We start from the raw sequence: 14,800 nt of genomic DNA, 5'->3' as shown, positions 1-14,800 counted from the left end.
TAAGACCTAAGCCAGGAGAGAGCTGTTCCCTTTATTCCAACAACGTTCTCTAGTCTAGCAAGCAGTATAGTATGATCAATGGTGTCAAAAAGTGCACTAAGGTCGAGCAAAACCCTGATCAGAGGCAAAAAAAAGGAGACAAAACCCTGATCAGAGGCAAATTACAGGTCATTTACCACATTAACAAGCGCCGTCTCTGTGCTATGATGAGGCCTAAATCCTGACTGATACATTTCAAAAATGTTATTCCTAAGTAGATGTGAGCATAACTGTTGTGCTACAACCTTTTCTAAAAATCTGGAGACCAAGGGGAGGTTTGATATTGGCTTATAGTTGGACAGCTGACAAGGGTCAAGGTCAGGTTTCTTAATTAGGGGGTTAATAACTGCTAGTTTGAAGGATTTATGTACATAACCAGTGCTGATGGAAGAGTTTATCAATTTTTTTAATTACCTCTGGAATTATCGGGTTGAAGAAACTTGTAGGCAAGGGATCAAGAACGCAGGTTGATGATTTTGATGAAGAAATAAATGAAATTAAGTCATTCTCTTGAATAGGAGTAAAACTTTGTAATTGATTGTCTGTTATAATTACACTGCTGTCTACAGGGTTATTTATAAAATAGTTTGGATTTATATTAATCGTCTGGATTTTTTGCATGATGTGTTCAACTGTATTATTAAAAAAGTTAATGAAATCATTACTACCTATTGATGGGGTGCATGTGAGTGCAGTGCTTTTATTTCCTGTTAATTTTGCTACCGTGCTGAATAAAAATCTAGGATTATGCTTGTTATTTTCCATGAGGGTGGAAAAAAATGCTGTTCTAGCAACACTAAGAGATTTTTTATAACTCACAAGGCTCTCCTTCCATGATATTCGAAATACTGTCAATTTGGTTTGACGCTATTTACGTTCTAACCAGTGATTGCCTGGATGGTTTGACACTCTTATCAATAACTCTACTTTACATTTTATTTAATAAACTATGACCTAGAAATTATTATTTCTATAAAATTAATCTGGTCACCATGAGAGACAGAGACCTATTTGAAATACAGCAAAGCAGGAAAAAACATATTTTGTGCAACATTCACCATTACTATAAAAGTTCAATATGATATCAGTTAACCCTGAATACTACAAGCTTAACTGGCCAAGTATGCCTGAGCATACCAGAAATTTGTTTCTGGTTTAGTACAAACCAACAGTGCACATTTAACATTGTCACCACACAGCAGAGCTGAACTTAACACATCATAGACTAATACAAACATGATTACTCAACTAGATGACTATAAAGCAGTACAACTTGACCTATGACAGAAGGTTACATAGTTACACATAGTGCAGTGATTTTGTTAATTAAAAAAATATTGGACATGGTTATGACATTGCATAAATTAAGGGGAATACAAGTACTGTAGTAGTATAAATCCAGTAAAGATTGGGGTAATGGGGGGTGTCTGAAATCCTAGTAGCTGCTGGGGAAGAAAAGCTGTTTTGGCAATCCTTGTTTAGTTAGTGTATCACTAATAGACTAAAAGAGTCTGAACAGACAGTCTGCAGCATGTAACGGTGATTATAATTTTTTCAGCCTTTTTCCTCAACATGGGACATGCAGAGGTCTTAGATGGAGGACAGGTTGGTCCTGATGATGCTCTTTGCTAAGCTTACTAGTCTTTGAATTTCTCACTTGTCCAACTGGGTGGCAAAGCTCAACGACATTAACTGATGAACACCGTATGGATTCAGTAGTGGCCCTGTGGAACAGAATAGAATAGAAATGCAAGATAAGTATTGGAGACAGGATACAAATGTGTCATTGTGTATTTACAAGGCAGATGTCAAAGGATTGACAGACAACATAGCACAAAACAAGTTCATAACGATAAACAAAAGAACAAGTGTAGTCCAAAATAATTTGAAATACAGGGACAAAGGAATAAAGAAACACCGTTGAAAAAATGACATAGTAATAAAGAAACATTCATAAGTTGACAACTGACAAGTGGGCACAATCAGACACATTAGGGAGATCAAGTCAATACAAGTCAAGAAGCTTTTATTGTTATTTCAACCATATATAGCTGGCGCAGTACACAGTGAAATGTGACAACATTTCTCCAGAACCCTGGTGCTACATTAAAACAACATAAAACTACATAACAGAAAAACACAGAGCTTAGGACTAGTAAGTGTCCTCGCCACATAAAGTGCATCGTGTGCAAACTTGTGCAAACAGTGCAAGACAAGACAGTGCAAAAGACAACACAAGACAGTGTGGGACAATAAACTAAACTCAAAATAGCACCACCAGGATACCTACTCTGTAGTATACAGCGCAGTGTGCAAGACAGAACTGGATACAGGAGTGTAAAAATTAAATAAACACAAAATGTAAACATAGGTTGTGCAAAACAGCAATAGCAGCAGTCAATGGATGTACAAAAACAGCATGTAAACAGTTGTGTACTAATAAAGAATATAATATGCTGAAGACATGGATGTGTGAAATGAGTCAGTGTGTGTTTGAATTCAGTTTGTAGCAGTTTGGTACAAACAGTTTAGTGTGTGTGTGTGTGTGTGTGTGTGTGTGTGTGTGTGTGTGTGTGTGTGTGTGCGCGTGAGTTTCAGTTCAGTTCTCTGTTGTGGTGGAGCCTAATGGCTTGGGGGAAAAAAACTGTTGCATAGTCTGGTAGTGATGGCCCGAATGCTTCGGAATCTCTTCCCTGATGGTGGGAGAGTGAAAATTGTGTGTGAGGGCTGTGTGGGGTCGTCAACAATGTAGTGGGCTTTGCGGATGCAGAGTGTGGTGTAAATGTCCATGATAGAGGTGAGAGTGACTCAGATGATCTTCTTAGCTGTCCTCACTATCCTCTGTAGGGTCTTGCGATCCGAGACGGTGCAGTTTTCAAACCAGGCAGTTATACAGCTGCTCAGGATGCTCTCGATGGTCCCTCTGTAGAACATGGTCAGGATGGGGGGAGGGAGATGGGCTTTCTTGGTGCTGGTGTTGAGTGACCAAGTAAAGTTCTCTGCCAGATGAACACCAAGGAATTTGGTGCTATCAACGATCTCCACTGAGGATCCATTAATTATGAGTGGAGAATAGCCACTCCTGTGCTCTCCTGAAGTCAACAACCATCTCTGTAGTTTTGTTAATGTTCAGGGACAGGTTGTTGGCTCCACACCAGGTTTTTGACTGTTCCACCTCCTCTCTGTAAGCTGACTCGTCATTCTTTCGTGTCTTTGACGAACTTGACGATGTGGTCCGAACTGTGCATTGCTACACAGATGTAAGTCAGCGGAGTGAACAGCAGTGGGCTGAGCACACAGCCCTGAGGGGCCCCAGTGCTCAGTATGGTGGTGCTGGAGATGCTGTCCCTGATCCGGAGTGACTGAGGTCTCCCACTTTGGAAGTCCAGGATACAGTTGCAGAGGGAGGTGTTCAGGCCCAGTAGGCTCAGCTTCTCAATCAGGTGCTGAGGGGTGATTGTGTTGAATGCTGAACTAAAGTCTGTGAACAGCATTCGTACATTTTCATTTCATTTCATTTCAGACATTGCATTCGTACATATGAGTCCTAATTGTCCTGATGGGTGGGGGCCAGATGGAGGGTCGTGGAGATGACATCGTCCGTGGAGAGGTTTGGACGATACGCGAACTGCATGTCCAGTGCACATTCCAGTGAGGGTGGAAGCTCAGTCTTCATGTGTTTCATGACCAGCCTCTCAAAGCACTTCATCACGATAAGTGTGAGTGCGACGGGAGACTATAGACTTTTTCAGTACAGGGACGATGGTCGTCGTCTTGAGGCACATAGAAACAACTGTGCTGCTCAGGGAGATGTTAAAGATGTTAGTAAAGACATTCGCTAGCTGTTCTGCACATTCCCTGAGCTTTCTGCCAGGAATGTCGTCTGGTCCAGCAGACTTCCGTGGGATAATTCTGCATACAGTTTGCCTCACTTTAGCTGTGGTTAGACAGAGCACCTGGTCACTGGGAGGAGGGGTGGTCTTCCTCGCCTCCATGTTGTTCTGCACCTCGAACCTGCCGTAGAAGTCGTTCAGCGCATCTGGGAGGGAGGCGTCACGGTCACGAGCAGGTGAAGTTGTCTTGTAGTTTGTGATCGCCTGGATGTTCTGCCACATGCGCCGGGTGTCTCCTCTGTGCTGGAAGTGGCCGTGGATTCTCTTGGCGTGTGCACGCTTCACCTCTCTGATGGCACGGGACAGTTTGGCCCTCGTAAGGTCGTCGTTAGTTCGTCTTGTCCCTTGCTCTGACAGCGGAGTCTCTTACTTCTAGCAGCGCACACACCTAAGCGGTCATCCACGGCTTCTGGTTGGAGCATGTAGTGATGGTCTTAGAGATGGTCACATCATCAATGCACTTGCCGATGTAACTGGTCACTGATGATGTGTAATTCTCCAAGTTGATGAAATCGCCGTTGGTTGCAGCCTCCCTAAACATGTCCCAGTCAGTGCATTCAGACGTGGATCCTGCTGGACAGGTTTTCACTTGCTTTCGAGCAAGTCAAGACTTAAAATAAAATGCAAACAAAAAAATACAAAGAGAAAAAAATATCATGATCAGAAGGGAGAAAGTCACACACAGGGAAAAAGAAGATAAGGGAAAAATACCTTTATTGTCACCAAATTCTGTCTCCTAATCTTAAATAGAAAAACTTTATGTAATAGGTATAATAGAATGCTGTTCATAATAATTGAAATTGGGGAAATATGCACAAAAGTACAATTCTATGCAATAAGGCAGCAAAGATTATGAGTGCAAATAATACTGCTCTGACTCTGTCAGTCAGTTTAATGTGCAGTAGAACAATAAATGAGCAGCAGGTGGCAGGGTATGTTAATGTGCAAAATTGCAAAATTGATGCTGCAGATTGTTTGCACAAACAATGTATGTAGGATATTGTACTGTCACAGTAAAGTAACAAACTAGTATTGATGGATGCATTAGTTGCAAATAAATAAAAAACTACACAAGCAACAGTAATGTGCTACTACTGATAATATTAATTGTAATGACAACAACAACAACAATAATAATAAAAATAATCACTATCACACAATAATAGGAGCACCTTTTCATTGTGCTATCATAATTTTTATAGATTTAGATTGTATATGATTTATTCAGTTTCTTAAACAATTTTCTATTAAGTGCTGAACTAACAGTCAGTACAGTTTTCATTCTGCAATCTAAGCCAACCCTGATTTTGCTGTCAACACAATAAAACAATCAGTCCTTTTAAAACAAAGCACTCTTTTAAAAGCTTGTGTAACAAGTGTATCTCAAGGATTAGAAAATATAAATCAATTTATAAAAAAAATAAATAAAAGTAACATTTAAAATCAAATAAAATATACATTTTAATTCAGTAAAAGAGAACCTAAATAAACCCTCACAATTATTGAAATTAATTAATTTGTACTCAGCCATTCATGTTATTTCAAGTCTACAGGTTTAGACAATTTGAACCCTTATCTTCTGAAACTGGCATTTACCATTGCTGATGAGCCCATTACTTATATATTTGTAAGTCTTTTGTCTAACTATATGCCTAAAATTTGGAAAGCTGCTTATGTTTTTCCCCTATGAAAAGGTAGAAAAGCTTCAGACATGAACACCTTTCGTTATATTTGTGAACTTCCCATTGTAGATAAGATCCTTTAATCCTTGGTAAAAAAAACAGCACTGGTATATTTTTATTTATAAAGTGCTTGCCTACCTTTTTACCCTGATCATGGAATAATTTGTAAAAAGATTTTATTTTAAATTTATTTATATCAATTGATGCATTTGTGGTTATCATAAAAACTTTTTTTGTAAACGAGTCATGTGACTGTAGTAAGACACTTAAACACTGTGTTATATAGGTGTTGTGTATGTTGTATTAATGTGTGTGCTTTATTTTTGAGTTATGCATAGTTTCTACTTTGGACATGTCTCTCTTGGAAAAGAGATATCAGAGGTATCAAGGTAAATATCAGAGGTATCAAGGTAAAAAGGTGAAAGTAAAATAAAAAGATTGGAACAACAAGAGCACCTTATAACCGTGTTTTATCATAAAGTTGATAGATTTAGACTAAGTTTTTTCAGCAAAGTGGTTTAAAAAATGCTGCACCAACGGCATTAAAGTTTTTATTCTGCAATCTAAGTCACCCCTTATTCGGCTGCCAACTCAAACTATATTATTAAATCATCCGCAGCAGCTTTCTCAGCTGATATTAAATGCATACTCAAGAAATAAGCTTAGTAGGATTGAAAGGTGATGTTTTACCATACATTTGTAGTTCAGCAGCATATATTACAGCCAAAAGGATTGCCTGTCTGTTGATGTACTATGTCACATATTGCAGACTGACAATGAAAACTGTAAGATTAGGGAAAAAATAAATTACAGTTGGTTGCAGTTTATTTTTAATAATGATTTGTGTACCCATTTTATTACATCATGAGAAGATGGTGACCTGTGCTTGGTCACACTGTAATATTCTGCAGTACAATAACACTAACATAGAACCTTAATAATACTAAAATATGGCCTCTCAGAAACATCCAACTCATTTTCTCTCACATTCCCAAATCACTGTTCCATGCCTTTTCAAAACTTTTTGGTACCTGCACCAAAAAAATGCTACTTTCCAGGAGAATGAAGCCAGAAATAGATAACAAGTGTTTTAGGGTGGCAGAGTTTAATTGGAATGATGACAAGAAGTTCATTCGTTAATTCTTTCGTTGTAAAAGAACAAAAAATGGCATTAGAAATATTGCAACTTAAAATCAGTAGTCTAACAGAAAACCCCAAAGTTATGGCACTTGTAAGTGAAAAGTGGTGATTTGGAGCGCACTGTCAACAGTTTTCCAGTTTTTACAGATGGAATGTTGCTTCATTGTACCCTATGTATTAAATTAGAGTGATTCTGATGCTCAATATGGAGCCGTATAAGCACTTCGTAATGTCTGCTACTGTCTGGAAAGTTATCTAGATGATATGTAGCATTATGAACATTTGTAATGCTAGTGTTCATGATACCTAACCTAAAAAAAGCTAACTAACATTCAAAAAATATTGCACATTTTTATTTTGTGATATCTTTACATTCATGTACACATGGAGGATTTATACATGGTAAAATGGTTGTGTAAAATTTAGAAATATTTCAGAATTGATATTAAGTAATGAGATTACATTCTACATCAGATTGCACATTTTTTGTACAGGGGAAATACACATCTTAAAAAACGTTACACCCATGACAGCAGCAGCTCCTGCATGTTTTCAGTTTAATCATATGAGAACATAAAATAATTTTGATACTGAGGCAGTTCTGTAGGAATATAAACATCAAATTGGGTATAAATTAATTGCGTAGCATGTTTAACAATAAAAACTAAGCTGTAGATTCACAATAATCACACACTATATTTGAGCTGTTATCATTATTAATATATTTCCAGTAACCAGTTTATTCAGTGAACCCTGTGTGAAAAGTCAGTCCATTAAAGGGCTCAGGTTGTGTCTTCAATTGAATTTTACCATTAAAACAGTTTCAGTTGAGTGTATAACGCATTATTATGGCTTTAAAAACACTTTGGACACACCAATTGTATTTAATACAAAATAAAAGGAATGTGTAATATTTCAAATTCCAAAGAAATTTGTAAAAAAAAAAACAACAATGTTATTTCAAAGAAAAAATAAACTACTTTTTAGAATGACCAATAAATTTTATAGACCAAATAAAGACCAACCGTTTTACACAAAAGCATATGACAATATAAATTAGATTAGATAAATTGGATAAATTAGAAATTATTTTAACTAGAGTGAACTGAAAGACACGTACAGCACTGAGAAATTAATGTGCATGTATTAGCATATACATACTGCTGTATATCAATTTAGGGCAGTGCTGGTATAGGTGAATCTGTGCATTTGTGAGGAATATATTAAAATGTGTCATGGAAGGGCAACGTGCAATTGAAAATCAAGGTTACAAAAGGGTGTTTAATTGCCCAAAAGCCAACAAGCCTGTTAATTTCCACAGGTTTTTGGCATTTAGGTGCTAATCACAATATTTATCATCCGTGTGAATTTGTTGAAGCTCAAAGGTTAGGTATGATTCCTATATTAATTATATGGCAAGTGTTTTGGACCCATCATTCTTATTTGGGATGCACATGGTATGATTTTAGTCAGGGTTTTGTTATGACAAGACATTGCAATTATGCAGACTGTATGAAAACAAATTGCGTTGACTTATAACTCAATTAAATCACGGGGAACCGATTCACGTATTTTAAATAAAGTAAATTTATTTAGCTTTTGTTTATGCGACCTTCCCTAATCTTAAAACTTAAAACTCTGATGAAACAAACTTTACTAAAAAGGGGAAAATTTGCTCGATCAAATTTATGAGAAATTATGTATATTTTATAGCAAGTGTAGTTTCTAGATTTCCTTGCTGATGCAAAATCTAATTTTAACAAATATCTAATAGCTGATTGAATTATGTTTATTAATTAATGTGATCTCACGCATTACTAACGTTATTCCATATATGGAATCACAGGCAGAGGGTGACGCTCCCGTTTCACAAAGTCAGTATACTGATTCCGGGAATCACCGCAGGGCTCACTTTTATATCATTGGCTTTGAAAATACATTATCAAATCATTCTGAATAAAAAAAAAACCACAATGCGTGAATGTACATGTGCTTATTTACGTGTAACCGATGTATTAAATGTAAGTAAATTCAATAAATATATATTTTTTATTCAAGTGACAATAAATAGATCAATCAACCACTAACAGTGCCCGCTTTTACCCACATTGGAGCCCGCTACCACCAACATATTCTATTATTTTGGCGAACCTAACGGTATACATTACCCTATTAAAACTCAAATAAAACAATGCTATTAAAATTATTCAATTATTTTCATGTTTATTCTTTTGATTAAATATGTAGGAATTATCGTATGCCCACCTCGACGAGGCTAAATTAATACTAAATTACTACATTCATGCAAGCTGCCTCCCAAACGGCATGTGCCTTGCATCATATTAAATGGGGCTATTTTCGAACAAAACTACTTCAGCATACGGCATAACAGACTAACTTTACTGGGTACACTTTCAAAACACTTTATCAATTCACTTTAGTGGTCTCTGAAATACAGGTTGGCTGATTAAAGGTTAATATTACATTTATTCTACTTGTTTTAAGAAAACTAGTTTTATGGGCAGTTGCATCAGTGCGAGGTTAGTATTTGTTTTATTTATTTATTTTTGTTATGCACACAATAAGGTGTGCGTACTGTGTTCACGAGGATACAACCGTGTGCACAGAGTTAAGAATGAACGATGGAGCGCAAATCTTTGCAGCCCCCAGTGAAAAACTAAACAGGTTTTATCTTTCATAGTTTTTAAAATTCAAGACGTGAAAAGTAAAATATAAGGCGTATTCTGCAGTAAAACAATGCAAAAGGGTACGCCTAAACATTAAAGAAATAAGAAAAATAAAATTGTTCAAACAGAATCACAAAAAGTCATATTTCTTAAGGCGGTTGTTCCTTAAACCTAATTTAAAGAAGATGATACAAATAATCAGCGGCAATAATCAAAGAAATTAAGAAATGGAAATGGAACTTTGAAACTGATCAATTACAATAGCGAAATATGTATAGCTTACTAGTGGGAGTCTAATAAAGGAAAAGATCGAATTTATTATGTTAAACATCAAATACCTTATTTGCATAAATGTGTCTTCTTAATTTTTTTTCTTAGGGTATTCAAACCTCTGTCCGAAACTTCTCTTCTGCTGCGCACCACTAATAACAAAAGGTTCAAGACAGTAGAGCGCAGGGAGGCGAAGGCGCGCGTTGTGGCGCCGCTCATTGGTGGAAAGAAGAGTCAGTTCACATGGCGGTGGGTTTGGCTTAATGCATCCGCTGAGTCGCTGTCCTCTTTATTGTAAACCGTCCCGTCCACGAGGAGCGTGCTAGTTTTCCCTGTCGCATGAGAAGCACCGCGTGAAATTACGCGGGGAAAAGGGGAAGGAGCACAGCAAACTGGTGCATTCGCAGGAGAGAATAGCATTAGGGAAAAGGAAAAAACTTAGAAGAAAGAAATATGGCCGTGTCGGCAACTCCGCCGGTGCTTTCCCCGAGCTCGACACCGGGCGCGGGCGCTTTATTCCGGCCTGACCCGCTGTACTCCAGCCCAGCCGAGTCTCCGCGACTCACCGGTAACATGATCAATGCCTTTCTCAGCAGCGGAGGAGGCGGCCATGCGAGCAGCAACGGCACCATCGGAACCACAAGTAATAGCAGCAATAACGAGTGCAAGATGGTCGACGTGCACGGGGTCAAAGTAGCCTCGTTCACTGTAGACGGACAGGAACTGATTTGCCTACCACAGGTGTTCGACCTGTTCCTAAAGCACCTTGTGGGCGGCCTGCATACCGTCTACACCAAACTCAAGAGACTGGACATCTCACCTGTGGTGTGCACCGTGGAACAGGTGCGCGTGTTGCGCGGCCTCGGCGCGATCCAGCCTGGCGTGAACCGGTGCAAACTCATCAGCCGTAAGGACTTCGAGGCGCTCTATAACGACTGCACAAACGCCAGGCGAGTAACGCAGTTTAGCACAGCACAACACAAACTCAAGTCGTAGTTTCCGTTCAAACTTCATCCTTTGCACGCAGCTTTTGAGTAACTTAGTTCGGTTAAACACAACCAAAGTCAAAGACCACATTTTAGTTGTGTTCTTGAATTTTCTTTCAAAGCGAAGCTCGGGCGTAAGTTCAACTACTTTTTTTTGCAGAACCACAAATGTTTCTGTTTAAAAATGTACTCTTTATCTATGAACAAAAAGTTTTCTGCTATACCAATACAAAGCGCACTCTTTTTTATGGTCTCTGAAAATTGAACTGTAGAACTGCAGTTCTACAGGAGGGACTCGTCAAACTTCAATCTGCGCTTTGTTTGTATTTTAGACGAGTTTACTTCAGCATGTATTGTTCTGGTTCAGTGTTTTGTGTACGCCAGCGGCTTGCCTCTGTCGCCCAGCGTGAGGAGCTAGCCCAAAGTGTGAAACAACTACACTGTGTTTATAAATATATAAATAAAAAGAAATGGTACTAATGTTTTAACATATGTTTTGCAAACTTGAATACGCACTTGAAAGACTGCAAAAACATGTAATGGCTCTTTGAGCTACAGCTTTTTATTCTTATTTAAAGCAAAGGTCCTATATGATACTCTTCTAAGGATTCCACAACACTACAATTATACGTGTGAATGCACACTGAACTTTGCTTTAATACTTATATAAGTTTGACATGTGCTCTGACCTGGATTTCGTGATTTAATTTCATTTTAAGAACCTCAGTATAAACATTACGATAAAGAGATACAGAAAAAGTTTTATTATACATGATTATGGATTAAGGAAATCCAACAAAGCCTTATTTATTGCGTCAGTTGTCTAAATTCAGGTCCCTGTCTCAAACAGGGAATGTAGCTACTACTACTAAAAATAATAATATAACCTGTTACTCTATATATTGAAAAGACTGTTCAGTCCTAGTCTAACGTAATTTAATGCCAAGTATGTATAAGAAAATTAGGTAAAAGTATCCTATGTTTAAAATGCCTGTCTTTTATTTGTAATTATTTATTGCATACTCCCCCAATTATTGTACAAAAGGGAGGGAGAGAGAGGGGGGGGGGGGGAGAGGGGGAGAGGCAGAGGGGGAGAGAGGGTGGGAGAGAGAGAGAGAGAGAGAGAGAGAGAGAGAGAGAGAGAGAGAGAGGCAAAGAAAGCGCACCCAGATGGCCGATTTTTGCTCAGGTTTTGGTAATTAACCTTTTACCGCAGCTCCTTCTGCCCCACCAATCCTTCAGAATCCAACTGTTAACCTTACTGGGATTTGCGCTTTTCATAATCGATTTGTCTCGCACATCTATTCAACACAAACCCCGCAGGGTTAACCACTTGCTTAGCATCGTTTATTTGACATTAGGCTGCAGTGTAGGCATTGAAACAAAACAAAACTAAACTGCGTTTAAACATGTCTGGTTTTAGCGTTGTTTAAGTAATGCACATCAGGGCTGAGAAAGATGTAAAATGCAAATTATGCGCAAGCAGCCCCCCTTCTTCTTCTTCTTCTTCTTCTTCTTCTTCTTCTTCTTCTTCTTCTTCTTCTCTTTTTTTTGCTCAAAACGCTGTTCTGCTGTTAGACTCAACAAACATCAAAACATTGATCAACAATAATATATAAAGCTAATAAAGAATACTTGCGATTGTATTAAGGAGTTTCACCGCATCTTGAAAACCCGCCAAAGACATATTTAAAAGCTCCTAAATCTGCACAGGCACTGCGCTCCTATAATCCTGGTTTTACGAGTCAGCAGTTAGCAATTAATATATAGCTTTCAAAACATTGCTTTTATTATTTACTGAAAATAGTTGAGATGATAGTGCGAGATGAACATTAGGTAATGCTTTAGCGAGAAACACATGTACTGTTACCAATCTTAAAACCTACCTAAAAAAAAATCGACACTACCATCCTGTGTATTATTCCCATTATTGTTTACCGCTATTTACCCTTTCAGCAGTCAGAACGCTCTAATTGCTTTTGCGCGATCTGACTGACTCTTTTAAGCGATTCATTTCTTCCTGAACACGTGAAGGGCCGTAAATGTTGGTGTTCGAATGAAATTATTCTTATTGCAATAAAAAGCACTAAAGTAAATAAAACACGTTTTTGTTAATGCGCTTGCTTGTTAATACTTAAGGGCAGGTGCATGATAAAGGTAATCGGTGTGTGACAGTTTTGTGTGTGCGTGTGTGCGTGTGTGCGCGCGAGCGCGTTAATCGATCAGTGCGTAAAGCTGACTGTGTGCTATGTGTGAATCGGACAATCCCTTCGCTTTTCAAAATTCGCTAGTCTAACTGTAATGAACAATGGACAGTATGGATGTAACTTAATACCAAAAAGGTTTAGCTGGATCCAATCACCCAATTTACAGACCCACTAGATGAAATTAAGGTAGTTTCTTTGTTTTTTTGTTTAATTTTGCTCAGTTTGCACGGTATTTGCACTCGTCCATACGGTGCTCTCGCGCACTTGTGTAGTCTTCTCGGGGTCTGTGTCAAAGAGAAACAGACTGCTCATGCTGAAAAACTTCAACACCACTAAGAACTGAGAATGTGGGGAAACCTGTAACATCCACATAATTTTTGTTTATATTATTTTTGATTTGCGTTTAGAAGCTTTAATCCAAAAGTTGACCATGAAATGGTTTCATATAATAAGACTACAGTCCGCCGTCCGTCTTCTTTTTGAAGTTAACATTCCAATATCAACGACCTTTCTCCGCGTTAGATTTATGGCACTCCATTGTAAAAGCAAAGGTTGAAATACTTTGATATTTTATTGCCAAGGGTAGGGGTGGATGGGGTTAGTTAGCTTCCCTCTCTCTCATTTTAACATAGCCTGTGACCAAGTAAGCTCTAATGTTAATGCTTTTAGACGCAACGCTTTAAGCCGGTCCTGCGCGTAAAAGACCAATTACAGTTAAAGCGTACATGTAGTCAATTACTGAGAGAAACGCGATCGCCTTTTCAGCCACATACACTTCAGGGCGCACCGTGAGGAAGCGTTCAAATCCGTGTAGTTAAGTCAAGCTCGAAATTTTTATTCACATTTTAGAAACAGTAAACCCTTTAAATCCCTGTCACTACCACTTTGTTTCATTAAAGTTACTGAATTGTTTAATGGTGGATATTTATTATGCTTTAAGGTGATGAACTGAATATGTTTAGGGTGTAAGAACATGTAGGAGCATAACTAGAACATGTAAACTGTATTTGTCTGCCTTTTATTACAAGACTTCTACTAATATATATGGGGCATATATATTGTTAAAACATGAGTTTGTTTAGTACAGATTAAAATATAATCTTTAATTTAAGGGCTTAATTAGCCCTTTCCAGCCTTGTGGAGGTGTACAATTTTGTCTCTAGTGTCTTTGGACAGCTCTTTGGTCTTGGCCATGTTAGTAGTTGGATTCTTACTGATTGTATGGGGTGGACAGGTGTCTTTATGCAGCTAACGACCTCAAACAGGTGCATTTAATTTAGTTAAATTTTAATGTAGTGGAGGTGGACATTTTAAAGGCAGACTAACAGGTCTTTGAGGGTCAGAATTCGAGCTGATAGACAGGTGTTCAAATACTTATTTGCAGCTGTATCATACAAATAAATAGTTTAAAAATCATATATTTTGATTTCTGGATTTTTTTCTGGATTATGTCTCTCACAGTGGACATGCACCTACGATGACAATTTCAGACCCCTCCATGATTTCTAAGTGGGAGAACTTGCAAAATAGCAGGGTGTTCAAATACTTATTTTCCTCACTGTATATATATATATATATATATATATATATATATATATATATATATATATATATATATATATATATATATATATAAAATTGTAATGAACACATTCTCTGCTAAAAGAAACAAATATTTCACTATCATTTGGGTGTGACTTTACAGTGCAGGCTGCTTAAAATTCCAGCAACCCTCTGCAATATATTTTCATAAATCCATGATCATGTTTTAGGAAATAGAACAGACTAAATGTAACTAAATAAGCAGCTCATTGGCAGATACAAACACAAATGACTGAATAAATGGTATTAAACTTTCCAATTGCATATTTCTATAAATAGCATGAAAACTTTCCA

The 14,800-nt window shown here is 37.7% G+C and overlaps 1 protein-coding gene across 9 annotated transcripts in view; it reads left to right on the top strand.

The window, feature by feature from the left end:
- Positions 1-9,987: 9,987 nt before the first annotated feature.
- Positions 9,988-14,800, top strand: part of dacha (dachshund a) — a 154,418-nt gene continuing 149,605 nt past the window's right edge. For all 9 annotated transcript variants that reach the window (XM_083565144.1, XM_083565142.1, XM_083565143.1 and 6 more), the window contains exon 1: positions 9,988-10,661. In XM_083565144.1, the coding sequence (XP_083421270.1) occupies positions 10,165-10,661 (497 nt within the window). In that variant the 5' untranslated portion in view covers positions 9,988-10,164. The remainder of the gene's footprint in view (positions 10,662-14,800) is intronic.

This window comes from Silurus aristotelis (assembly GCF_946808225.1).
Source record: "Silurus aristotelis genome assembly, chromosome: 16".
Classification (NCBI taxonomy): Eukaryota; Metazoa; Chordata; class Actinopteri; order Siluriformes; family Siluridae; genus Silurus; species Silurus aristotelis.
Note: the sequence above shows the minus strand (reverse complement) of the source record. Positions and strands in the feature narration are given on the sequence as shown.